The 27,436-nt window shown below is 45.5% G+C and overlaps 1 protein-coding gene across 2 annotated transcripts in view; it reads right to left on the bottom strand.

The window, feature by feature from the left end:
• ETV6 (ETS variant transcription factor 6) overlaps positions 1 to 27,436 on the bottom strand; it is a 246,593-nt gene that overhangs the window by 18,540 nt on the left and 200,617 nt on the right. For both annotated transcript variants that reach the window (XM_081248514.1, XM_081248513.1), the window contains exons 4-5: positions 17,102 to 17,236; positions 66 to 611 (exon numbers count right to left, since the gene is read on the bottom strand). In XM_081248514.1, coding sequence (XP_081104640.1) covers positions 66 to 611; positions 17,102 to 17,236 — 681 coding nt within the window. The remainder of the gene's footprint in view (positions 1 to 65; positions 612 to 17,101; positions 17,237 to 27,436) is intronic.

The following is a 27,436-nucleotide window of genomic DNA, read 5'->3' as shown; positions in this document are numbered from 1 at the left end:
TTGGGACCGTGTGAGGCTCCAAGGAAGCCCGAGGCTGGAGTGTGGCAAGGGCAGCGCTCACTTACCTGCTATCCTCCCGATGGGCATGGCGTGCTCCTCAGGCGGGGAGACGGAGACCATGATGTGGTTCATGTACGCCAGGTCTTCCCGATGGGAGAGGTTGATGGGTTTCCCTTCCCGGTGCAGCCCGTCCTCAGAGAGCCGGGACTGCTTGAAATCCACGGAGTGCCGGGGGTTCAGAATCAGAGGGTGCATGATGGGACTGGGCATCAGCTGGATCACCCGCGTGCTCTCCTGCCGGGGGCTGGAGGGCTTCTGGTGGGGCTCGGAGGACGGTGGGCAGTGATTATTCTCCATGGGAGACACTGACAGGGGGTAGGACTCCTGGTGGTTGTTCTCCTGGTGGAGCCTCGGTCCCTGGGCCCTCTCGGCCGGGGAGAGGCGGCGGATCATGTTGTCCAGGGGGGACCGGAGGGGCCGCTGCTCGGGGTCGGGAGAAGGCCGGTGGTTTGTCGTGATGGGTGACCTGGAACGGTGCAACAGTTCAATAGTGGGAGGGTTGTGGTGTACATTCTCCACCGACGGCCTCGGGGTCCTCTGGACACAGTTATCTGTGGAGCAGAGGGAAGGACAATCAGAGACCCTGATGGATGGTCAGGGGACGGACCTCACCACGGTCCTAAAGGCGGCAACCGTGGCGCACATGAGCTTGCAGGAGCACCTTTCTTCCTGGGATGCGGGGTCTTTTTCACCGCTTTAAAAAAATTAAAGTGCACATACTCGAAATTCTTCTCCTGCCAATGGACAAGCAGAAAATGTCTACAAACATTCCATTAATCACCTACTAGTGGCTTATAAACACATGGAAGCCACACGTTCATTCTTTATCGTTTTGTTACTCGACTCTTCGACGTGGCTTTTGGGGTCTAAATGCTTTCACTGACTTTTCATAACCCAACTTTCATATTCTCTACCTCCAGGAGTTGCTGGTATTAATGATAATGATGATGATAATAATAAAGCGATTACTATATATCCTACGTACTGGATTATATTGTTTAAAATTTATAACACACCTAAGCAGAAGATACTAACTACTATTACTCCTATTTAACAGGAGAGAAAATGGAGGCATAAAGAAGTTAAGCAACTCACCCAAGGTCACCCAGCCAGTTAGACTCCAGTAAGATTCTAGAACCTTATGTACCCATTAGAATATCTACTTCTCTGCTATGTAGAAACTAGGGGGGAAAGTCACATCAGAACCTGCTCTAGGGCTCCCCTGGTGGCGCAGTGGTTGAGAGCCCGCCTGCCGATGCAGGGACACGGGTTCGTGCCCCAATCCGGGAAGATCCCACGTGCCGCGGAGCGGCTGGGCCCATGAGCCATGGCCGCTGAGCCTGCGCGTCTGGAGCCTGTGCTCCGCAACGGGAGAGGCCACAACAGTGAGAGGCCCGCGTACCGCAAAAAAACCCCAAAAAACCTGCTCTAAGCATGCACAGTGGGCCTAATTTACATAATAACAATCTTGTACTTGAGAGAACATTGAGGATCATTTTGTTTCTGAGTGCACAGTCAGACAGGTAGAGTTAAGTAAGAAGAAGGAGGGATGGACCCCTGACAATACCTCCACCCCATCCCACCTGAACTTTCAAGCTGGAGACATCTGAGGAAGGACGACATCAGAAGTGTACACAGCTCAGGGACTTCCCTGGTGGCACAGTGGTTAAGAACCCGCCTGCCAATGCAGGGGACACGGGTTCGATCCCTGATCCTGGAAGATCCCACATGCCGTGGAGCAACTAAGCCCGCGAGCCACAACTACTGAGCCTGTGTGCCACAACTACTGAAGCCTGCACACCTAGAGCCCATGCTCTGCAACAAGAGAAGCCACCGCAATGAGAAGCACGTGCACCGCAATGAAGAGTAGCCCCTGCTCTCTGCAACTAGAGAAAGCTTGTGTGAGCCAAAAATAAATAAAATAAATAAATTTATATATATAAAAAATGTGTACACAGCTCAGCAGCAGAAGTAGCTCCATGGGCTGGGTTGAGGGAGGGACCAGCACGTATGTGGCCTTAGGCCCTTCCTGCTAAGGGTTGGAAGAACAAAAATCTGCCTACAAAAATGGAGTTTTCTCCAGGGCCTCACACACATCTTAATGAGGTTTCTCTAGCCACATCTGTTCCCAGAGCTGTCTCACCAAAAGGATGTGCATACTTGCAGGTCCCTGTTCTGGTCAAAGACTTGTCCATGGTTCTAAGTAAAGCAAGTCAAAGATACCTCCTTTATCCATTACGACAACATCTATATGAAGAACATATAAAGGGGATCTGGGAATCTGATAGGGTTAGTACACAGAGACAAAGGTGGTGGTTTCTTAAAGTTTTATATAGGGTTAACAGGAAAATGGGGACTCCACTAGATCTCACAAATCATATGAGACAGTGAACAAAAGAAATACTGTTCATGATAATTAAAAGATCATCTGCCTGAAGGCAAAGGGCTTATTTTGTAACCACTATATAACATGCTGCCATGAATTTAAAAGTGCTTAAACATTGGAATAGCTATCAATAGGAGACTGGTTTAATAAATGACGGTATATCTCTAAATGATGGAGGACTACGCAGCTATAAAATGGAATGAGGAATAACTAAATATTTTGCTAAGGACTGATCTCTAGGCTCTATGGCTAGATGAGCAAAAGCAAGGTGAAGTATTTATGGTATGCTACCATTTTTCTCAAAGGAGAAGGGAATTCCAGTTTCAGTAATGGCAGAGTGGCTTGTATCAGACTAACTTTCCTACATATAGCAATGATAGAATCTGGATAAAATATACTTATAAAAGTTATTGAGGGCTTCCCTGGTGGTGCAGTGGTTGCGAGTCCGCCTGCCGGTGCAGGGGACACGGGTTCGTGCCCCGGTCCGGGAAGATCCCACATGCCACGGAGCAGCTGGGCCCGTGAGCCATGGCCGCTGAGCCTGCGCGTCCGCAGCCTGTGCTCCGCAACGGGAGAGGCCACAGCAGTGAGAGACCCGCGTACCGCAAAAAAAAAAAAAAAAAAAAAAAAAAAAGTTATTGAGGGTACTGGAAACTGAACGGGATTTTACTCTTGCAAGAAAGGAACTGCCCAGAGTAAGATCCAAATTCATACAGCTGTCACTCTGAGGGTCCTTCCCAGTCCAGGTAGTGTGAGGCAGCTAGAAAAAGAACAGAAAGTTGCTTGAGATGCCAGGGAGTGGAGTATGAAGCTGCCAGAAGGGCAAAAAAATTGAGAAAACAAAGTCCATAAAGGAGGGACCCTCAGAGGGAGGAGCCACTAACTGGCAATAAAATCCCCTCAAATCCTTAACACGTGCTCCTGAACTGCAATGTGCAGGGGGAACTCCAAGGAGTTCAGTGAAAGGTAACAGCTGTACAATTCAAAGACACGAAATCTCAGCTGCTGGCCATGGTATTGGAGACAGAGTTCAGAGTTGGGGCTCTATCAAGGAAGGCTCTGAAAACACCTCAGGCTGCTTATTACCCCAGAATGGCCACACCTTAGGAGTAAGGACTATGCTCTAGGACAAAGGGATTTGCCTGAGGGCTAAAGGCAAAACTGAAATAAATCTTCCCTGACCAAATATAAGACCAAGCCTCCACAAATTCAGAGTGACTGGCTAGTTATTTAACTGCTTGCTAGCAGAAAAATCAACACTCTTCAGAGGAATATAACATAATCCAGAGTCTCTACAATATGTTATATGTAATATTCAGTGTCCAATAAAGACATTCTAGACATGTGAAGGAACAGAAAAATGTGACCCATATTCAAGAGGGATGGCAGTCAATAGAAGTAGACTCTTGAGATAATCTAGATGTTAGAATGAGCAAAAAAGAACTTAAAAGTAGCTATTATAAATAAGTTCAAGCACTTAAAGAAAATGATGGTCATAATGAGTGATAACAGATGGAGACTATCAGAAAAGAAATGGAAACGTTCAAAAAGGGTTTTGAACTGAAAAATACAGTACTTGAAATATTGGACTGGAGAGACTTAATAGCAGATGGGAGATAATAGAAGAAAGGGTTAGTAAATTTGAAAACAGATCAATAAAAATTAAAAACAAAGAAATAGATCTTCAGTGACCTGTGGAACAATATTAAATTGTCTAAAAGAAATGTAATTGGAGTTTGAGAAAGTGAAAACTTTTTTTTTTATACAGGTAGGTTGGTATCCCCCCCACACTCTCAACACACATTTTTAAAAACTGAATTATTTAAAAGCAAATTAGAGATTGTGATACCCTATCCTAAGTACTTGTGTGGTCATCTAAGAAAATAAGATGATTTTCCTGCACAGTCACTATAACATTGTAAAAGAGGAGAAAACAGAAAGAATGGGGCCAAAACAAAACAAAACAAAATTGAAGAAATAATGGCCAAATTGTCCTCAAATTTGTTAACAACAACAGCAACAACAATATACAAACTTAAAGATCCAAGAAGCTCGGCAAATTCCAAGCAGGATAAATACAATGAAAGCTACATTCAGGCACAGAGTCAAACTGCTGAAAACCAAGAATAAACAGAAAATTTTGAAAGCAGCCAAAGGGGAAAGAAAAGTTACACCACATACAGGGGAAAAGTTATACTAATTATGGCTAACTTCTTTTTCAAACACCTAGAGAGTGTGCAAGCATGTACACAAAAAAGATATGAATGGAGATCTGTAGAGACTGAAAGGGACTTAAGAGACACATCAACCATTTGTGAAGTAGAGACAGACCCTTGCTTGGATTATGATTCGAACAAACTGCAAACACATTTACGAGGGCTTCCCTGGTGGCGCAGTGGTTAAGAATCCACCTGCCAATGCAGGGGACACGGGTTTGAGCCCTCGTCCAGGAAGATCCCACATGCCACGCAGCAACTAAGCCCGTGCGCCACAACTACTGAGCCTGAGCTCTAGAGCCCGCGAGCTACAACTACTGAAGCCCGCGCACCTAGAGCCTGTGCTCCACAACAAGAGAAGCCACCGCAATGAGAAGCCCGTGCACCGCAGCAAAGAGTAGTCCCTGCTCACCCCAACTAGAGAAAGTCCACGTGCTGCAACAAAGACCCAACACAGCCATAAATAAATAAATAAATAAATAAATAAATAAATAAATAAAAACATTTATGAGATAGCTGGAAAAATGTAAACAGTAATAAAATATCTGATAATATTGAGGAACTATTAGTTTTCAGGTGATGTGATGGCTACGTGATTATGATTTTATAACGGAATTAAAGTGCTTAATCAACCTTGCAGAGATACGGGTTGGGATGACGAGTCAACTTCCTCACTTTAACCTCAATGCAACTAATGCTTACAGGATACTGATGAGGCCCATGGGGTTAACTTTAACGGCCGGAATTATTAGTATGATAGAAATGATCTACAATCTTTCGGGGATGAGGCAAGTTTTCTTTTCATAGCTAATACAGATCTCAATTCTGCCATCCACAAAAATGAATTTATCTTTTGTCCACGGTTCACTTTTTATGTCACAGAACATGATCATTATAAGCGATATTTAAGACAGTGGCATTCTGAAGTTTCACGTATTTTCTTCTAAATGCCATTTACAGAATACCTCCCTTTCCTTAAAAGCTTATTAAGGATTAAAAATACTTCAGGATGATGAAGACCATGTACTGAGAAATCCTATTTCCTGAATCCATTTCCCTTCTTACAAACTTTAAAACAGACACAGGCGTTGGCCAGTAGCCTGGTTACCTGCAGGTTTTCTTTGATGTCCTGGGCGTCAAGGCTCAGGGGATGGGTGTGCACTCAGGGCAAGCCTTAGGAAGTCTGGGAGAACTATGAGAGGAAGAACTTTTGTGCCAAGGGTAAAAGAGGAACTGATGTAATGTCCTGGAGAGATTTCACTCTCTGTTCCTGCCCAGATTTGGGGAACAATGAAGGAGGGAGACAGTGCTCTGGATGATCCAACTCAGATTTTACTTTTGACTCCGGATCTGGGCAGGAACAGGACTTGGATGGGCTTGATTTATTTATTTCTCTGCAGACACCACTGAAGGAGGAAGTACTTGATGAAGCTGATAACGTTAATGGTGGAGAACTGGAACTGAGGGTATTTAATTCCAGGCTCCTGGTGGTCTGGGCACACCACTGTCAAGGCTGAAAGGTCTGCAACGCGCCCTTCCAAGCTTTGCTTCAGTTTGCGAAGCATGTGCTCACGTACGGAGTGGGCTCTGACGTTGCTACCCTGCTGTCTGCCGCCTCTGTTATTATAAGTTGGCAGCACGGTATGGAAACTTATGAGACCAGAGCCGACAGGCAGAGAAGCTCCGGACACAGGAAATGCACTAAGCGGACAGTGGGTGCATTAAATCCCCCAGATGTAGGAGTCTTCTGTCTAAAACAAGAAGATGTTTTTTTGGTCTGGCCTTGATGTCTGGGTTTGTTCTTGGTGAACTGCCCAGCTGGAAAACTGGGAAATTATCCACATTGCCCTTGGTCTGAAGGTCTTGCTATGGGAGGGAAACGCACAAGGAAGAGAGAGGAAAAGCCAGTGTGGGCTTGGAGGGGGGGTGGGGAAGGTACCCAGGAGTGGTAGGGACCTTGTTCTGGTTGAAAGTACTTTCTGATCCCAAACCTTTCTCTTTGTAGATCTCCTTTAGACACAAAGAATCCCTTCTTCTCACTACCAAACAGCCCCCGATAAATTAGGACTTTAAATGTGAGGATCACAAAAAAAGGTCTGATTTCTTTTCTCATCCTCTTTCCTTTTACTTATTATGAAAGCTTCTCTATTTCGAATTCATTAGAATTCAACCCAATTTAATCACGTTATATAATGAATAACTAGTAGAAAAAACCTAAAAAACACAGCAAAACTCTGCCTTTGGTTAAAGTCTTGGTTTCTGACTAGGAAATTTCCAGGGTAGAGCAAAGGCTAAGATCAAGTTTACGTCTCACACACCAGGATCACACTTCCCCATCGTGCTTCCCCTAAGGCCATGGATGATAATAAGAGATGGAGATGCAATTCAACAGGCCCAGCAGATAACCCTCACTCATCATCCTCAGCACACTGTGATCCACATTTTTCCCCATGAAAACCCCATTTCCCAGCACAATTTTGTAAAAGATTAGTAGGAGCCATGAATGATATAAAGACCTATACAAAAATTAAAAGCTCTAGACCTTGAGACGGAATTCAAAATAGATTTCATATCCATACTCCTGTTCTGTCACTCCCTGTTATGAGTTGACCTGTGTGCCCGCCGCCCCAAAATTCATATGTTGAAGTCCCAATCCCCAGGACCTCAGAATATGATCTCATTTGGGAAAAGGGTCATTGCAGATGTAATTAGGTAAGGTAAGGTCATATCGGAATAGCATGGGCCTCTATTCCAATATGACTGGTGCCCTTGTGAACAGGGGAATTTGGACACACAGACATGCACACGCTGCACAACCGGAGAGGACTGTTTTGTCACACGGTCATTACAATATGAATTGAAGCAAAGAACTTTCAGCGATGCCAGCCATATGTGAAGTAGTGTCTCAGATGCAGAATATGCAGAGTAAGGAAACGCAGTCCCTGCTCTCAAGGGTACCATGGTCTAATGGAGAAGGCAGACATATCAAAAAACGACAAAAGGCTGTAGGTGCTGAATTAAGAGTCAAGGCATGCAGGGGCAGGCCACGCAAGATCTACAAGCTGAGGCTCTCCAAAGATTGCCAGCAAACCACCAGAAGCTGGGAGAGAAACCTAGCAGAGATTTTCCCTCATGGCCTCAGAAGGAACCCATCCTGCCCAGACCTTGATCTTGGACTTCCAGCCTCCAGAACTGTGAGACAATACATTTCTGTTGTTTATGCCACCCAGTGTGTGGCAGCCCTAGAAAACTATCCCTACTACCGCCTTTCCAAGAGGTTCAGCCAAGACTTTCAGCCAAGACTTTCCACTGACCCTTTGCCTGCCCATTTCAGTGTTTCCATCTCACTCAACTCCCTTGTCACATTCAGTAGTCACTGAATTCCCTTGCAGGGCCTGAGAAGAAAACTGCCCTAGCTTGGAGTGTAGGACTCACAGACGTCTGAGGTCGTACACAATAAATCCTAAGGAAGCATCTAGAATTTTATAAGCATTTGGGTGAAAGGGGCTGAAAGCAACAAAACAGGTGACTTTCAGGATCACTGTGGGCAGGACAGCCTCCAACAGGCCACCTCTGCCGGTGGTTTAGTGCAGACGGCGTGGGCAAGTCTACACCAGCCATTGACACGAGGCTTCGGGCTCCCGGCCGGACGCTGGCTCTGCTCTTCCCAGGTGGTGGAGGAGTCTCCCTCAGTCTCAGGAAAGGCCCACAAGAGAAGCGAATGAAGAAATCAAGGGATGAGGTTGCAGATGAGCCAATCTGCCCTTTGGAGGTAAACGCTGTGCATCATTTATAGGCAGGGGGCCAGGGCGGCACAACGGGAAGGCAGAGGAAGGCAGGGGAGGGGGAGAGTGGAGGGCTTCCTTCTCTGGAGTTGAACCCCCCCCCAACCCCCAGCCCTCTTATCTCAGAGGAATCAGGTGGCATTTCCTGAGGGCTAAGAGGAAATTTCTTGAAGACTTCCTGGTTACCTTGGGAGCCTTGGGAGAATTATTCATGTCTATTACGGACCTCTTGCCCCTAAGACTTTTAGCTCAATGGAGCAAGCTAGCCCCTGGACGAAGGGCAGCCTCCACACCCCTGGAGGAAGCCAGAGGAGGCAAGGAAGGTGCACGGGTCCCCCCAGAAGGAGGCTGATGACCCCGATGAAAAGTGGCTCCATGCGCCATCCCGGGCCTCCGTGTGCTCCCACACAACCAAACGCTCTGAACCAGGTCAGAGGGTGAAAGGTCATGCTGCCCTAGACCACGACATATAGGAGGCAAAGCAGGAAGAAGAGGCCCTGGAGAGGAGAGGAGGGGAAAGAAGAGGGGAATGAGGCCGAGTGCGGGGGAAAGTGCCAGCTGGTGCTCGGGGGCTCTGACACTGCGGACAACAGGAGGTTCTGGTGGGACCTCGTGACCTCCTGCCAGATTCAAGAGTCACGGGGATGAAAGGGGCATAAGAAGGTTAATCTTAGAGTTCTTAAGGGTGAGAGGAGACGGCCAGATTAATAGAAAGGTTCCAAAGGGTTGTGGAGGACCCATCATGTGCCAGGTACTGCAGGTAACACAAAGTGTAGGCACTGCTTATTTTTCAAACAGGCTGTATCCTGAATTAAGGTTTGCCCTTTAAATGTATTTTCCCATAGAAATCATGCAACAGATGGTGCCCGGTTAACCCATGAAGAAGCCCTAGGATAATGGCACGGGTGGACAACAGGCTTTTCCTACATCCGGATGCAGAAACCTGGTGTTTGCACAAAGCACATGCCATTGCAGTAACGGGACTGCTTAAGAAAATTGGAATTGGAATAGCACAGGGAACTATATTCAATATTTTGTAATAACCTATATGGGAAGAGAATCTGGAAAAGAATATATATATGTGTGTATTGATATATAACTGAATCACTTTGCTGTACAACTGAAGCTAACACAATATTGTATATCAACTATACTTCAATAAAAAATAATTAAAAACCAGAAAATTGGAGGTAAGAAAAAAAAACCATTGCACAACAATGTGAATATACCTAACACTACTGAATTGTACACCTACAAATGGTTAAGATGATAAATGTTATGTGTATTTTATCACAATTCAGCTTTTTTTAAGTTTAAAGAAAAGAAAAAACCTGAACCAAATAGTGCTAAGAAACAGCAAATAGTAATAATGAATAGCATTTATCGAGCGCTTGCTATGTGACAGATGCTGCTCTGAGGGCATTTCCCATATGAACTTGACCCTTTCTTACATCAATCGTCTTCAAAAGGTACTGCTATTCTACTTTTACAGATGAAAACAGAGATACAAGGAGGCTAAGGAACTTGCCTCAAGTCACATAGCTGGTGAACTGGGAGCTGGAATTGGAACCCAGGTGGTCTGGATCCACACACGCACCATCACGCTCTCTGGCTCTACCATGTGCTACACGGTTAACGAGTATAACAAAGATGTCAAACCCGGGCCAATGGCCTCCTTGACACTTCAGTCATGAACACGATTCCAGCAAGACTAGAAAACCGGGGTGGTTTTTACAACAACGGGTAATAGGATGTGGCCTGAGCAGCTGGAAGCCTCATCTACCCTGATGCCTGCTCAGCAGCTGTCCTGGGGGATCAGCTCTCAAGCAGCCACCACAGGAGGGGCTGGTCCAGGGGTACGAGAGCCAGGGCTTCTGTTCTCAGAGGCCACTGCCTGACTCAGAACCCACGTTTCTCCCAGGCCGGGAGTTTTTGTCCCGCTAATAAGTCCATTCATCCTGGGGCAGTCAATGATCCAGCCAGGTTAATTCAGTCCAATTTAGTATGAGTTTTTAATATCATTAACTGAAGACATACACTGGGGTCTCAAAAGTTATCTCTGACATTTTTTGGTTTTCATTTGACAGTTTCAAGTACAGATGGTCCCCGACTTACGATGGTTCGACTTAGCGATTTTTCGACTTTACAGTGGTGGCAAAGTGATACGCATTAGGTAGAAATGGTACTTCAGATTTTGAATTTCGATCTTTTTCTGGGGCTAGTGAAATGCAGGACGATACTCCTTGTGATGCTGGGCAGCGGCAGTGAGTACAGCTCCCGGTCAGCCACGCGATCACGAGGGTGAGCAACTGATACCATCCTGTACCCAGACAACCATCCTGTCTTTCACTTGCCGCACGGTGTTCAATAAATTACATGAGATATTCAACACTTCATTATAAAATTGGCTTTGCGTTAGATGATTTCGCCCAACTGCAGGCTAATGTAAGTGTTCTGAGCATGTTTAAGGTAGGTAGGCTAAGCCGTGCTGTTTGGTAGGTTAGGGGTATTAAATGCATTTTCAACTTATAAGGATATTTTCAACTTAAGACAGATTTATCTGGCTGTATCCCCATCCTAAGTCTGGGAAGATCTGTACTATGAAGCAGAAACATTATAAGCAGGAGTGCAGGGACCACCTGCCAGTATATTGGACCTGTCTTGGCATCCTAATCTCCATGGTTCTTCTACTCATCGTTTAATCATTTGCCCTATTTTCAGGGTTGCAAACACACAAAATTAATAAAAATGCTATTTTGGTCTGCTCATTCATGCTGCAGTGGAATGAACACCGAACCAAGTGGACCTGGGTTAGGTCTTAGCTTTGCCACTACGTAGTTATGTGATTTGGAGGCAGGGTACTTTACTGCTCTTAGCCTCAATTTCCTCATCTATAAAGTGGAAATAATATTACCTTCTTTATGGGGTGGTTGTGAAGATTCAATGATTTAAACATGTAAAAGCTTAGAACAGGGCCTGGAACACAATGAGGACACCATAAATGTTAGCTCTTATTTTGTTATTATGAGGTAGATTCATGTACCTCATCTCGTTGAATTATCTCACTAAAATTGTATAAGATTGGGCTTCCCTGGTGGCGCAGTGGTTGAGAGTCTGCCTGCCAATGCAGGGGACGCGGGTTCGTGCCCCAGTCCAGGAGGATCCCACATGCTGCGGAGCGGCTGGGCCCGTGAGCCATGGCCACTGAGCCTGCGCATCCGGAGCCTGTGCTCCGCGACAGGAGAGGCCACAACAGTGAGAGGTCCGCGTACCGCAAAAAAAAAAAAAAAAAAAAAATTGTATACGATTTCCTTCCTCCGAAGTAGTCTCTGGCACTTGGATTTGGTGGGCAGGGGGAGGGAGCAGGGGAAATACTTCCCCCAGTAAAGCAACCATATAAATAAAATTTCTGTGGGCCATCCCAAAATACAGGCCACCCTCCCCACCCCCCATGAAGAAATGACTTCCCTCTACTGTCTGGGCCATGACCATGGGCCAGCTGTGAGGAGAGCTGAGAATGACAGCATTTCCACACCTGAAATTTCTCGTCCTCACTTCCAATCTCCATATCCACCTGGTGACAGAGAGCTGCCCCAGAGCAGAACTGTCACCTTAGAACTGTGTCTACTGCTGCAGAAACAATCACAGCACAGCATGTGCGGATAGTTTCAAATTCAAGTGATGAAAAATCACCTCCCAATTCCCTGGCGGTCCAGTGGTTAGGACTCAGCGCTTTCACTGCTGGGGCCCGGGTTCGATCCCTGGTCAGGGAACTAAGATCCCGCAAGCCAGGTGGCATGGCCAAAGAAAAAAAGAAAAAAGAAAAAATCACCCCCCCAGTCTCTTAGATGGGGGCATAAGAGAGGGTGGACTGGGGCTTCCCTGGTGGCGCAGTGGTTGAGAGTCCGCCTGCCAAAGCAGGGGACACGGGTTCGAGCCCTGGTCTGGGAGGATCCCACATGCTGCGGAGCGACTGGGCCCGTGAGCCACAATTACTGAGCCTGCGCATCTGGAGCCTGTGCTCCGCAACAAGAGAGGCCGCGATAGTGAGAGGCCCGCGCACCACGATGAGGAGTGGCCCACGCTTGCCACAGCTGGAGAAAGCCCTCACACAGAAACGAAGACCCAACACAGCCATTAATTAATTAATTAATTAATTGAAAAAAAAAAAAAAAAGAGAGGGTGGACTGAAGGGTCGAAATTATAGGCGGGTCCCCCAAAGAGATCATGGGATGAGGACATTTGAGAAACACAGATCCTGTTCCTCCTCCCTGGAGACTTGTGCATGTCCAGTCCAACAGGGAGTTGACTCTGCAACGCTGACCCCATTTGGAGACCAGCCTAGACTAGAAGCATATTTTAATTGCTCAATGAACTTTTAGGGAATCACTCATTCAAGTTGTTCTAACACCAAAGGACCAGTGGCAATCGAATATATACTTTGGCACCAAGCTTTTCTTCTTAAATATTCCATGGGAGCCAAAAGTCACTCACTTCGGAACCCAAAGTATCAAAAGAAGTTGATATCACAACTGCGTGTGACAAAATAAATTTATTTTATAACCATCTACTGGTCTGAAATTTCTAAAGATGTTTTGCCTCCTGGTTTTGGTGAAAGAAGTAGTCTCCTTCCTACATAGCTATCTACGTTATACCTAACTAATTCATAACATGCAGATAAAATGGGTAATCAATAACCAAAGAAAAGGACTCTATTTAAAATGAGATTTTCACTGTGAAACAAGTGAATGATGCTACTCTTGGTTTGACTACTAAGAGGGGTAATGTATAAGGTGAGATAAACGAGAATAGATGTTCAACTTTTCTGAGCATCACCAGACAGGACACTGCTGTACTTTTGTGGATTTTAGTTGCCTGAAAGTAGAGAATGTGTCTTATTCATCTTCATATCACCCAGGGAGACTCAGTCCTTAGGATTTAAGAGCTCTAAGATCTGATACCATTTGGTGGTATTTCCTGTCTTATAACTGGGGTGACTAAGGGCCAGAGAAATGAGACACTGAGTCCTTATGACTGTTCTGGCAGAAGAGAGGATTAGAACCTGGTTTCCTGATGTCCAGATCCCACTCTTTTAAGACATTTAATCTAAGCTGACCATGTGCCCCAGTTTGTCAGGGATGGTCCTGGTTGATGCCTATTGTCCTAGCTCACTTACTAGAGTCCCATTTCACTAGCATAAGTATCTGGGTATGGATGAAAAGTTATAAGGTTATCGTAATTATATAATATTGCCTTCCCCTCCCATAACTAAGTAAGGGAAGAGTAGAAATGCTGGTTCTCCTAGACGTAGGTGGTAATCTGAGTACTGCTTCACCCAAGGCATGACACACTTTTAGAGATAATGAATGCTTACAAAATAAAGGGTTTGAATTAGTGTGATCACCCTCCTCTCCCATCAGAGCCTGGAAGGGAGCCTCTGAGCTAACAATGACCTCCAAGCTTCTGGCACTGCCACGTGGCTGCCAGTACGGAAGGTGAGGTTTCAATGTAATGTACTCATAGGGGATATTTGCAGGCAACTGTTGCTGGATTACACAAGATATGTTTGTCCTGTGATATAAATTCCCATTGTGAAATTATGAATGTCTGAATTGGTCAAGTCGGTGGCAGTGATGAGGTGAAGTCACGGGGCGTTGAATGAAGCTTTGTGTTTGTACGTCACTCTGCACGCCTCCCTGTGCCAGCCTGCTGAGGGGCTGAGTGGGCCCTCTCTGGAATGGCCCATTCTCCTTCCATTCTGAGCTCTGGGCCAAGTCAAGAGCGACATACTCTTACATTGTACTGTATCCCCAATTATGTAGCATAAATCACTGGGGATGTAATACTGGATGTTTATAATTTCACTTAACAAACCTTTCCCCTCCCCCCCCCCAGGACCAGATCTCTCTGTATATTAACAAATGCCCACATTAATGTGTTACCATTCACGATATAACCGTATTGATCCTAGAGATAATTCATGTTAAGCTGTAAATATATTCTTTTTGATGGAGGAGAAGGGAAAGGTGGTTGGAGGTCGGGACCTCATACTGATCCATCCACCTCTCTAGTTGGTCCCTTTGTCACCAAAGGCACCCATATATCTGGAGGTCTGGGGGCCAGCAGACTCTTCATATCACCTCCGTGCCCAGCACAGCTCTTCTCACATGATCCCACCTGACAAAGACCCATGCTCCCTTCTGTGTGCCCACCTGCTCATGTGAGAACAGGCAGAAGATCAAGGGCACATACCAGGACGGTGTTTCCTGGCTGACAGCTTGAAGGAACCGTCTCTGAGAACACGCTACTTTTAAGAGCAGGTCTGAAGCAGAGCTACCTGATCTGCAGGGTGACGCAGCCCTTGACCTTGGCCTCATTAGCTCCATCCTTTTACCTACTGAGCTCACCACAGCCAACAACATAGCACTTGAGAGCGCAGCTCGTTAGGGTGTTGGTGGTGGCGCATGTGTATCTGCTCGGTGGGAGGGGGCTCTGAGGGTGGCCAGAGTTTTCTGCTGAGTCGCTCCTGCCCATGAGGACGACAACAAACACACCTACTTGGGAGTCAGATCAGGCCAAGGGGAGAGAAGGAAGGAGCTGTCACGAGATGAGACCAGCAGCCTCCCATCACAGCTGAGGATAAACGGGGAAATAGAAATTCCAAATGGGATTTTTTTTTTTTTTAATAATGAGTAAAAGAGAGAGAGTGAAAAACAAAACGAAACAGCCCATCACACGCCTTTTGTGTGTGAAGAGGCAGGCTAGGCAATCTAATTCCTGCCCTCATCCTAAAGCTTCAGTAAACCCACCTCCTCCTCTCTGGAGTAGCTGTTGGCTATTACGCAAACAGGAAACGCACAGGGCAGGAAGGGTGAAAGAACGGAGAAACCCAACTGGGATGGGGGGCAGCTGCTAAATTCAGCAGAGGTAAAGCTAGAGGAAGACGGGATGAGATGCACAGGTGGGGAGACTGCAAGAAGCACTTGCTTCCTCTCCATCACGGAGGCAAGGGGACCTGCTGTGAGCTGGGCACCGGGAGTAGATGCCGGTCAGGTGCCTGAAGCCAGGCTCTGCTCTGTGACGTGTTAATGAGGGAAACACGTAACGTCTCATTCTTAAATCTGCCAACAATAAAACAAAAATAGTCCTGCTATGGGGCATGTTCAATCAGTTGAAGGAAATGCCCCTGAAAAAACCCCAGGGCTGTAGGCCCCTCATAATCTGGTCTGAAGGACAAGTTTAAAAGAATTACGTTGTGGGGCTTCCCTGGTGGCGCAGTGGTTGGGAGTCTGCCTGCCCTTGCAGGGGACAGAGGTTCGTGCCCCGGTCCGGGAGGATCCCACATGCCGTGGAGCGGCTGGGCCCGTGAGCCATGGCTGCTGAGCCTGCGCGTCCGGAGCCTGTGCTCCGCAACGGGAGAGGCCACAGCGGTGAGAGGCCTGCGTACCGCAAAAAAACAAGAAAAAAAAAAAGAATTACATTGTGTCCCCAATCTGGGCAGAAGGATGTGGACGAAATGCTCCCCAGAGGCACGGTGCATCGCTGTTCAAGAGAACAGGAGCAAAGTAAGCTTCTTATACCCTATTTCTGTACCCAAGCACCTGCTGTGGAACTCTGCCCGGGGCCACAATTCGATTCTGGTCTTTTGTTGTGTTTTCTGCCAACGCTTTGATTAGGACCAGTGTAACTCACCAGAGCACAGCAGTGCATGGCACACCTGAACTAAGCACTCACAGTGAGCACCCTGCAAGACACTGCCTCCAGTGCACGAACACTAGACCTCCTTGGTCCCCCGCAGAGTTCACAGCGTTTGGGTCTCTTTTCTTCCTCCAGCTTAGGTTACCCTCTGCTCAAAAATCTTCACTCCCCACTGTTTCCCTCCATAGCCCGGAAATCAAAGTCCTCCACGTCCTGATTCTAATCTTACCTCCTTGGACTAGTTCTGCAACAGCAAAATGGTGATCATTGTTTGTTTGTTTTTGAATTTTTGGTTGTGCCCCATGGCATGTGGGACCTTAGTTCCCCGACCAGGGCTCGAACCCGCGCCCCCTGCATTGGAAGGTGGAGTCTTAACCACTGGACCTCCGGGGAAGTCCCTGTTGATCACTGTTGAAGTAGGGGGAGGGGATGGATCACAGGGCTTTAGTTAGTTTATTCTATTTGGGGTCTGTTTGAAATTTTTCATCATCAAAGGTAGGGGGAAAAGAAACGTAAGCTCTATAACCCAAGTCATGGGTTGCTCTCTATTCCAAGGACTCCCTCCATCCTGGGTCCTCCTGGGACGTTCTCCACTTCATTCCTGCTTATCAGACCTTCACAGAATCCTACAGAGTCACCTCCTTCATGAAGCTGAGCCTGCTGCCTGTACTGGCTGTAATCTCCCCTTCCACTGTCTCTTTATAGCACCTGTTATAATTATTCTTTGATACTTACATGTGTATCTATCCCATTTCCTCTCCTAGATTGTGAGTTGCAGAGAACCAGGTCTTATTCATCTCAGCATTTCCCCCAGGGTCTCAAACAAAATCAGTACCCCACAAATGCTCGTTGAATGAAAAATGAATCACATGAATAAGAAAGACTTATCAAAGGAACAGTGGAACCTCTGGGATTTGGCTATGTCTCAAGCAAAGAGAGAGAAGCCTCCTGGGTACCTTCTTCGTGGTTCTGATGCAGGATGACTTCCGGCTGCGTGTGTATCGAGTTTCCAGGGTGGAAGAACGGTGAGAAAAGAATCCGAGGTTTCCTCTGCTTCAGAATATGCTGAAGGAGTTCATAGAGCACATCACCTGGATAGAAAAAGGAAAGAAAAATAGGGAAATGGCAGTGTTTTGTTCAACAACTATTTGCTGAGCTTTGACTTTGCGCCTGGCACTGTCCTAAAGACACAATGGTGAGGAAGACAGGTCTGCCACCTATCCACGTGGAGCTTATAGGGGACAGGATGTGGCACTGAAACTCAGGTCAGAGCCATGCAGGTTTTATTTTTTTTTGAACTTTTTTGATTATGAAAGTCATATACAAAAATTAGTATAAAAATGCAAGAAGATAGAAAGAAACAAAAATCACCTATAATCCTATCCCTAAGAGACACAAGCCTGTTAATACTATCTACAGTATTATATGGTTATAGAATTAGAATCAGGCTTATCATAGTTTAGTATCTCTCTTTTTCCCTCCACATTATTTAACTGCTTTAGTAGCTGCATTATAACAGCCTGTCACAGGGATGTACCAGACTTTATTAGAAACTTAAATTGTCCCAATTTATTTGCTACTATTTTTATAAAAAACATCCTTTTCACATCTGTATTTGCATTTCAGATTATTCAAAGAAGAATTACAAAGTCATTAAGGATGAAAAGTTTTAATGTTTCAATGACAACTCATGGATTCTTCATAGAAATCTTCCCAATAGAGAAAAACGTGCCTTTCTGATCCACCCCAATCCCAGGCAGGAAAAGAATAAACGTGAAAAAGAAATTCACAAGTCCAGTCAGAGGTGCTAACTATTAAAGATACCCTATAAGGAACTGGCATGTTCTGGGATGCTTCCCTCTAAAAATACACACAGGCACTGCTCCAAGGTTCCACAGTCTCTAGAAAATCATCTTTAGATGTCAGCACCTCGCAGAGGATGGTAGGGGCTGGTCTGAACTGGGGGCCTTCTGTTCTCTTTGGTATTGGAAGTGTCCACTGAGTTGTTAATTAGCCAAAAAAGCTGTCATGGTCTTGTCCCTCCCCTTTGACTTAGATCCAAGTTAAAAAATGCAGGTGGGTGCCTCAAAACCCCTTAGGGGTGGGTGATTAATCTTTAAAATACCACAGGCTTTTCTAACTGTCCCCCACACCCTTCCACATACAGATACGCAGTCAACAATTGTACCAAACAGTGGGCTTTTGTCTCTAATTTTAGACACTTTTAACAGATACTTTAATTAACAACTTAATTTAACTGCATATTTTGGGCTATTGCTAAATTATTTTTTTTTCCTCTTCAACTCAGCCTGAATCTGAGAAACACTCCAAATGAATTCCTTTGTTTCTGCAAACTTCTGCACCTTTTCTATTGGTACCAAATATAAGTTCCACGATACCCCGTCCTAAGTGATTCCTGAGATGCCCTGGTGTCTTTCCTTTGATTTTGTTCCTTCCTCTACCTTTGCATTTTGGTCATTATTAATATAACTTACTGCCACTGTTTACTACTGTGATCAAATAGAGCAAAAGACTTCTAAGAACTGAAGACCCCATGTCACTTGGGTATTTCCTCTTAGTGAAACGGGCGAGGAACCGCAGAGGTGTTCTGAACCCGACTTAAAAACGTTCTGTGTAAGGTAGACCCGTGACACATGACTGCCTTTGGAGCTGCGAAGGCTTTGGAGCTCATCTAATTCAAATCCAGTAGTCATGGTGATGTTGTCTCTGATGAGACAAGGATACAGAGCCTGAAATACAGTCCTATTTTAATGATTCATATTTTAATCGCTTACAAAAATAAGTCCCTAATCAACATTTTGTGTCTTGGTTTAGTGTAAATGTCTTCCTGAACTTTTCCGAATTTACCCGGCCTCACAACGCTGGGTTCTATCCTGTGGGTTTGAGCAATGCTTTATACCGGTAGTAGCTGAAGAGAAAAATGAAAACACTGAAAAAAGAAGTGTTCCTGATGATACTAACAAAAATGGTCAGTTTTTAGTGTACCCACGTTGGAAGGGGAGGCCCGGAAGTACAGACGCAGTGTGTGTGTGGGTGCTGGACTCTGCTGGTTTGGATGCGGGCTGGTGTGAGGGGAGGGCCCGGCAGCCAGGGCTGGAGCCCCAGCTCCTGTTGTGCATCAGGCAACCTTGAGCAGGTCCCTGAACTTCTCTGCGAAATGCAAACACCTCCCTCAGAAGAGGATGTCGTGAAGCAGGGCCTGGTGCACGTCACACGTGGTCCCTCCTTGGAGGTCACGTGGTGGGGGGCTGGAGGAGCTCTGGGTATGGTGGCTGCAGAGTGGGCAGGTCACTTTCTCTCCCGTCTCCATTTCTCTACGTGCACAGAGAAAGCGAGGCAACAAAGTGGATGCCTTTTACCTTCTCCAGGCCTCAGTTCCTCATCTGGAAAATGGCGATATTGGCAGTCTCTACCTCCCGGGATGCCTGTGAGGACCGGATGAGGTAAGTGTGTAATAAGCGCATCACAGCACCGGGCAGTGAGAACTCAGCAAACACCAGCTGTTGCGTGACCACTGCTGTTCCTGCTATTATTATGGATTTCATTCAAGTGCTTTAGGACAGACCGGTAGACCCCGAAGGAGGTCTCAGGAGAACAGAGGAAGACTGTCTGGGTCATGGTCAGTGTTATGTTCCCCCTCCAGAAAGGGCAAAGTGAAGTGAGGCCGTTCCCCCACTGGGCTAAGCCTGCAGCGGGGCTGATACGTGCTCTGCCCTGTCCTCTCCCAGGCCTTCTGAACTGCCTCTCCCCAGCCTCTCATCCCAAAGCTGGCGAAGGGAGCCCAGCAGAGAAGGCTCGTCTCTGAGTGAGGAGGAGAGAGCTGGCGAGGGGCCGGTCAGGCAGAGCCCTGCCAGTTCTTTAACTCAACCACAAGAACTAGTAAGGTAACACTCGTAAGTGGCACCTGTGATAGCTGGCTAGAGGGTGGAAGCCTGGGCCCAAGGTCCTGGGCCAAGAAAAAACTTAATTCTAAGACTGCAGAGTATGGCTACCATTGGACCAGTCCATCCACAGACGTGTTTCCGCAGCAACCAGGAACTCACTTGGGGAATGTGGCTGGATTAGCACAAACGCATCGCTACTCTGGGGGAAAAACCAACCCGCCGTGCGTGCCATGTGTGTATGATTGGCAGGAATAGTGTGTGCCTGGTAATGGCTTGGAATCTTAGACTTAGAGAGGGTGCTATAGGTTTCCTAGATGGACTCAAACTTGTGATCAGTAAAAGTCGCCTGCCTCCTCTTCCCCTGCCAAGAAGTAGCTTTGGCTGAGTACTTCTGTGATGGGTAGCCGGCCACAACGTAAGCAAACCATTTCTGGACAGCTCTAGTCGACAGAAAGTTCTTCTGTTGAGTTGGAATCTGGCCTCCTCTGCAATCTCATGTACCTCGGTTCTTAGTTTTCGTCTCTGGAGCAGCACAGAACATGCGCCCCATCTACAACAGTTTCCTAAATAAATAAAGACGCTCCCCCCCTCCATCCTCTCCCATCTCCAATGGCCCCCGATTCCTCCGATACCCAGTCAGTTTTCTTGCTACATTCTTAAAATCTCCTTATACACAGGAGATCACATCTCAAAAGTGATCTCAACAAAAAGATCTCTGGAATAAAGAACAGATTTAAAAAGAAGTTATGGGGCTTCCCTGGTGGTGCAGTGGTTGAGAACCCACCTGCCAATGCAGGGGACATGGGTTCGAGCCCTGGTCTGGGAGGATCCCACATGCCATGGAGCAACTAAGCCCGTGAGCCACAACTACTGAGCCTGCGGCGCGTCTGGAGCCTGTGCTCCGCAACAAGAGAGGCCGCGATAGTGAGAGGCCCGGAAGAGTGGCCTGTGCTCCGCGACAAGAGAGGCTGCGATAGTGAGAGGCCCGTGCACCGCGATGAAGAGTGGCCCCCGCTCGCCGCAACTACAGAAAGCCCTTGCACAGAAACGAAGACCCAACACAGCCAAAAATAAATAAATAAATAATTTTAAAAAGAGAAAAGTTATATTTGTTTGCCTGCTGTATAAAAAGCATGAGCCATAGCACTATATATCTAACTAAGCTAATGACCACTGGCCTGAATTCAAAGGCACTGTTCAAAAAACTCTGGGCCTGTTCGACTCTTGATAAATCTTCTCTGTCTTCCCAGAAAAGAAATAACTAGTTCTAACCATAAAAGATGCTCCTATTGTACTAAGCAATGAAATCAAGGCTATTGCCTAAGGGATAACAGCTTTTGTTGGTTTCTCCATATATCTTCAGGCATACACACATGGTTCATGTACCCACAGGTACATGCACAAGTGGATTTGCCTCGAAGCTACTGAATTTCAGGGACCTTTATTTGTATAGTCCCATGAAAGGAAACCTAGAACTATGTGCTCTCAAATTATAAATTTCAGGTCCCCAAAACCCTAGATATACTCCTAGGTGCACACACACACACACACACACACACACACACAAGAGAAATCCACAAACTAAACACACATACAATTTTGCATCAGTGATCTTGATGTTAAAAGCCAGGCAACTACTTCCAGAATCCTAAATTCTATTATTTTATTTGCAATTTATTTAAAACGAACAGGAGCGAGAGTGAATAAAACTGCTGCAAGTTGCCTTAGCAAAGACTAGTGTCTGAAGACCAAGAACATAAAGATGCTGTTTAGGGGGTTAAACATACCTAAGTTTCTTTACTTTTTTTTTTTTTTAACATCTTTATTGGGGTATAATTGCTTTACAATGGTGTGTTAGTTTCTGCTTTATAACAAAGTTTCTTTACTTTCAGAAGAAAGAGCTTGGGCTCTGGAGCAAGGAAGTCCCAGGTTTGAATCCTGGTTCCTCTATTCAACAGCTGCATGCCCTGAGGCAAACTACTTTTCCCTTTGAGCCTTAGTTCAAGGCTTAGTTAAATATTCTTTTGTCTCAAATGAGAAAAATGCCCAGACTCGGCAGGGCTGTTAAGAGGATTAAATGAGATAATGTGAACAAGTGCCAGCCACACGTCTGCCCTCCTGTGCGCTCAGGAGATGGTACCCCTTGTGATTATGATAATTATTAACAGATGTGTCTCCAAAAAGTCTGGAAACTATTTGTTCTGCTTCGATATTTTTGTCTTTAAAGGACATGCAGAAGTTTCATAAAGTCACATTCATAAGAATGGAATTTTTTTCCAGTTGGCATCATTTCATACAGATATTTCTAGTTCATGGTTTCTTTCTCTTTCCTTCTAGTTCACAATGTACCTTCAACTTCTTTCTATAGGGTTCTTTCCTTTAGCATTTAAGCAGCTTCAAGTGTTTCCTGTCTTCTACACACACACATACACACTGTCCTCATCTTCCCCTCCAGGTGCTGCTCCTGTTTCTCTCCTCCCATCGCAGCCAAACTCCCTGAGGAGCTGTCCAACTCTTATCACCACACCCCTCTCCGTCCACTCCTCGGGGCCCTTGGTCTCCACTCCAACCCTCTCTCCAAAGCGCTCTTGCTGAGGTCACCTCCCTGTCATCAAACCCAAAGGGCAATGGTACCTGGGGACTCGCTGCCTCTCAGCAACATCCTCACCACTAGTCACTGCCCACCCCCCAACCCTTAGAACACCCCTCGGCTTCAGACATTCCTCCGTCTCCTGGTTTTCTGCTCTCCCTCCTTACCCAGCCTTTAAGGCTCCCAGATCTCCCATCGTCTTTCTCCCTGGGTCATCTCATCCCCTCCTGTGGCTGCAATCAGCTTGTCTATGCTAAATCTACTCCAGCCAGACCTACCTCCTCAACTCCAGAACCTTCACTTACCTCCTACATACGTCCTCTCGCATGTCACCCGGGCACCGCGCATCTTATGTGTTCGACACAAACGCCTTTACAACCCACGTGGTGTTTCCTAGCGCAGTAAACGCCCAGCTGACTGGGCCAGAAACTCGGCACTCGTCCTTAATGCCTCTCTCCCTCTTATACGACACCTAATCGGTCACCAAGACTTATAGACTCTGCCTTCTAAATACTGCTTCAATCACCCCCTTTTCTCTGCTGGTCCATCTTAGTTTAAGTCACCGCCATTGCGCCTACCTGCCGGCCAAGCCGACGGCCCTACATCTCACCTCCGCGCTTCATTATGCCGGTCTCTGCTTCAGACCCTGAATGGCTTCTACCTGTCTTTAAAATAACATGTAGGGCTTCCCTGGTGGCGCAGTGGTTGAGAGTCCGCCTGCCGATGCAGGGGACACGGGTTCGTGCCCCGGTCCGGGAAGATCCCACAAGCCACGGAGCGGCTGGGCCCGTGAGCCATGGCCGCTGAGCCTGCACATCCGGAGCCTGTGCTCCGCAACGGGAGAGGCCACAACAGTGAGAGGCCCGCGTACCGCAAAAAAAAAATTAAATAAAATAACATGTAAAGTGATGAACGTGATCTGCAAGGCCCTGTACGATCTACTGAAGAAATAATAAGTGACTCAATGAATGGCCGTAAAGCTACAGTGTATTCCTCTATATTTATATTCTCCTCATTTTTTTTTAGCAAGTCTCCTATCGGGGGTGGCTTGGGCATTTCCAGTTTTTACCATTATAAATAGAATTGCTAAGGGCATCTTTTTTGTCCCTCTATTGGATTGTTTCCTTCAAATATTTTCCTAAAACGGTGTTATCAGTGAAAGCGTATGATTAGTTTTCAAGTTCTTATTATACACTGCTTGTTCTCCAGAAGGCTGGGACCAGTGCAGAGTGTCATCTTCAAGACTACCCAGAGCCTCTCCCCCAGGCATTTCACATCGTTTAACTTCTTGGGTTCAGTAGGTTTAAAGTAGAATCGTCACATTATTGAAAATTTGCATTTTTCTGGTGATGATTTACTATGTACACCTCCTCCTACGAAGATTATCTAAAGTAATGCATCCTTATATTTGCAAACTGTTCTCTTTTCTCTTTCTCTCTCTTCCGTTTTTATTCAGAGATTTTAGTTTCCTTCTGACCAATTCTTTAAAAAAAAAAAAATATATAAATGAAAGCATGCACAGTGTGGGAGGGATACTTTTCAGATTTGTCAGAAAACTCTCTGCTGGTCCTCTCTGCCTGTGATAGGTTCAAAATGAAGTCCGAGGCCTCGGCTCCTTCAGTTTCATCATAAATTCCACAGTGAAAACACCAACGCAGACACAGGCCTGGGGGATCCCACTGGTGGCCTAACAAACATTCCCATCATGGGATGGCTTGGCTTTCCAACTCTGCTCTATCTTAGTTTCCAAGCATTCCATTCAATCCATTTTTGTAGGCTGCCTGAATTACAAACATTTTAATTTAATGCGGAGTGCCTTCTGTGACCGTAAAAATAAACCTACTCTTTTACTTAGGAACAAATATGTGAAATTCAGTTGATATCTATGTCTTGGACACAGAGATCCTGGGGGAAAAAAGGGAGCAGGTTGTGCGAAAATTTGAATATTATATTTAAGAGGAGAATAAATCATTTAGAAAAGACATCTAGTAAGACAACTGCCTTTACCTGGATACAGAATATAAGGTAAGATAAAGCAAAGAATAAGCTTGTGAGAAAATGCAAATACCGTGACATAAGTATGCACTGTTAATTAAAGGACGTGTTGTATGTTTTACATGTTAAAATATGACTCTGTACAGCAGAAAGATCAGTTATCACCACCATTTCACTGACGGGATAACCTAAGTGCTAAGAAATTCAGTGACTTTCCTGTAATTGACTTATCTAAGCATTTCTCCGATGGGTAATACACATTATTTTTGGCTTGTTTTGCTCAAAGACACAGCAAGGGAAGAAAGAAGCCACTCTGGGTGTCTTCAGTCAAGGTCATGTCTGCTGGAACTCCCACACTTCAGGGCTAACATTCCCCTCTGTGACCCACGCCCTCAGACCCTGTGACTTGAGTCTAAAACAGCCAGTTGATTCAGCTACTCAATTCAGCAAACCACCCACCATTGCTTAATAGAGATTAATAGGCAAGTTGTTTTCCAAGGAACTATATGTAGATAAAGACTGGTATTTTCAGTTTAAAGAAATTTCAAAGAAATTTTACTATATTTGAAGATCACAAGCAAAGCATATTTCCAAAGTCAAAGGTTCTGGTGGGTGGGAGAGGTTTGTAACATCACACCGCAGTACGGTAAAAACTGATTTACTTAGTAAAACCCCAATTCACTTTTTGCTGAATTGACTTGAAGGAACTTTGAAAATATGTTTGTTTTGCTTTTCGCTTTTTTTTTTTTTAGCATTGATAGAAAGTCTAACATGAATTAAATTAATAACTTTTTGTTCATTTAAATAATGGACACATAAATACGTTCCACCTGAATACCTCTAAATAAAAGTTAGTATCAGGGCTAACTTGCCTGTTCCGTCTTATTAATGTTTTCACAGTCTCAAAGTGGTCAAGAAACACATTAGAGTTATTCATTGTAAGACATTCATTGAATTCATAAAATTCAATGAAATTCCTTTGAATTTAAATCATCTCAGACCATTTAATATGGTAACTACCTAGTCGCTCAAGGGCTAGGTACAATTACCCTGTCCAGGTGACATTTTATAAAGCTGAGATTCCTTTACATTTTTTCCTTAACTTTGAGAATGTCATAAATATGTCATCCTGTTGTATCCTCTGATTGAGAGATTATTTCAAAAAATAGATCCCATTTATTTTCAACCTTGACATCTTCTGTTTGGAGATGATATTTTAAAGTACATTCTAGTACATTCCCTATTTTATTCTAGTGGTTGAAAAGGGAGGACCTTTGTCCTGGAGGTGGACAGGGTAAATGTAGTTTGTTAAATTGGTCAAAGAATGCGGAGTTCAGAGAGGCTACCATATTTGACTTAAGGTATCTCAATAGTTCAAGTAATTATAATTCATTGAGCTCCCGTTCTCCCCTCTCTACATTTGGAATGAGTAGTGTCAAGGAATGTTATTTTCCAAAGAAAGCAGAAGTCTGGGTGAGGCCAGGCAGGAAACGTGGCTGGGAGGAATCTATAAACATCCATTCATGGTGATGGGCCGGCCACCAGGTACTTTTGCTTCATTCTAGCAGCCCCATGACTAGTGAGAAGCTGCTGCTTTGTCGTAGGCAGCAAAAAAGATCCAAGGAAAGACAGGAAAAAACCGGGTGAAGTCTAGGTTTTACAAGGTATACAGGTCGAAGGAGACCAAGTTCTTGAATATTTATTTACTGCCTGTAGGTGGGAAGTTGTAAGGTTTATTGGAAGCTTAACACTTTCAGTGGTCGAAGTTGGGTTGACTTGCTCAGAGTTGAAGGGAGTTTAGGATCCCCTTGCTGAAAATCCCATTTTATGGATGAGGAAAATAAGGGCAAACGAGGTGATGTGATCTGCGGAAGAGCCACGTGTAGAACCTGGGCCTCACGACATCTACACCAAAGGCAAAAGCAAAGCCCGTGTCAGAAGAAGCAGTACCAAATGTTACACCAAAGAGAGAAACAGGTTTTCTATTTATACCTTGTCTCTACCTAAGGAGAATGTGAGCAGGTGTATCACGCCCTCGTCACCCTGCTGGCTGGCTACTTCATGGGAAGGGTCTTCTCAACTCCTGCTTAGTTCTGTCTTCCAAACCCTCTGACAATCCTCCCCTGTTTGTGGTAAGTTTTCTTATGGCCCCTACTGGCAGAATACCACCTTGATATTCTGTCCATGGCTTTCTGGTTGATGCCTTAATTAAATTACCTACGGTGTAAATTTATCTTTATGCTCAGCTTGATGTAATGGGGATGATACTCAAAATGATTATTCTCAGCTTGGCCTGGTTCCTGTCTCAGATTCTGCAGAACAGGACGCATCTTCCTGGATGTCCTGGCATCGCTTGGCCAAAATGCCGGAAGTATTATTATTTTGGTGTCACTGAACCTATTCTGGATGTCAGCATCTTGCATGAGGACCATAGCAATAGCACTGTATCTTGCTTCCCTGCTTTTAGCGACCCAGTAAATCCACCCTATGCACTGATGGCAAATGTCTATACCAAAGGGAGAGCTCCAATCATATCATTCTCCTGATCAAAACCTTTCAGTGGTTTCCCATTACCTGCAAAATAACACCCAATCTCCTTAACCTGGGCTATAAGGTACTTTCAGGTTGGGCCATAATTCAACCAGTATCTATTGAGTGCTGACTGAATGCTGCGCTAGATGCTGGAGACATGGCAGCTTAACGGGACACAGCCCTGTCCACACTGAACTCTCTACTCTGGGAGAGGATACGGAATAGAAACCAATGACATGTAACACAGTGTGTTACTCGGGGGGTGTGTG

Source organism: Mesoplodon bidens, assembly GCF_964165515.1.
Source record: "Mesoplodon bidens genome assembly, chromosome: 11".
Classification (NCBI taxonomy): Eukaryota; Metazoa; Chordata; class Mammalia; order Artiodactyla; family Ziphiidae; genus Mesoplodon; species Mesoplodon bidens.
This window is presented reverse-complemented; position numbering and strand designations above follow the sequence as displayed.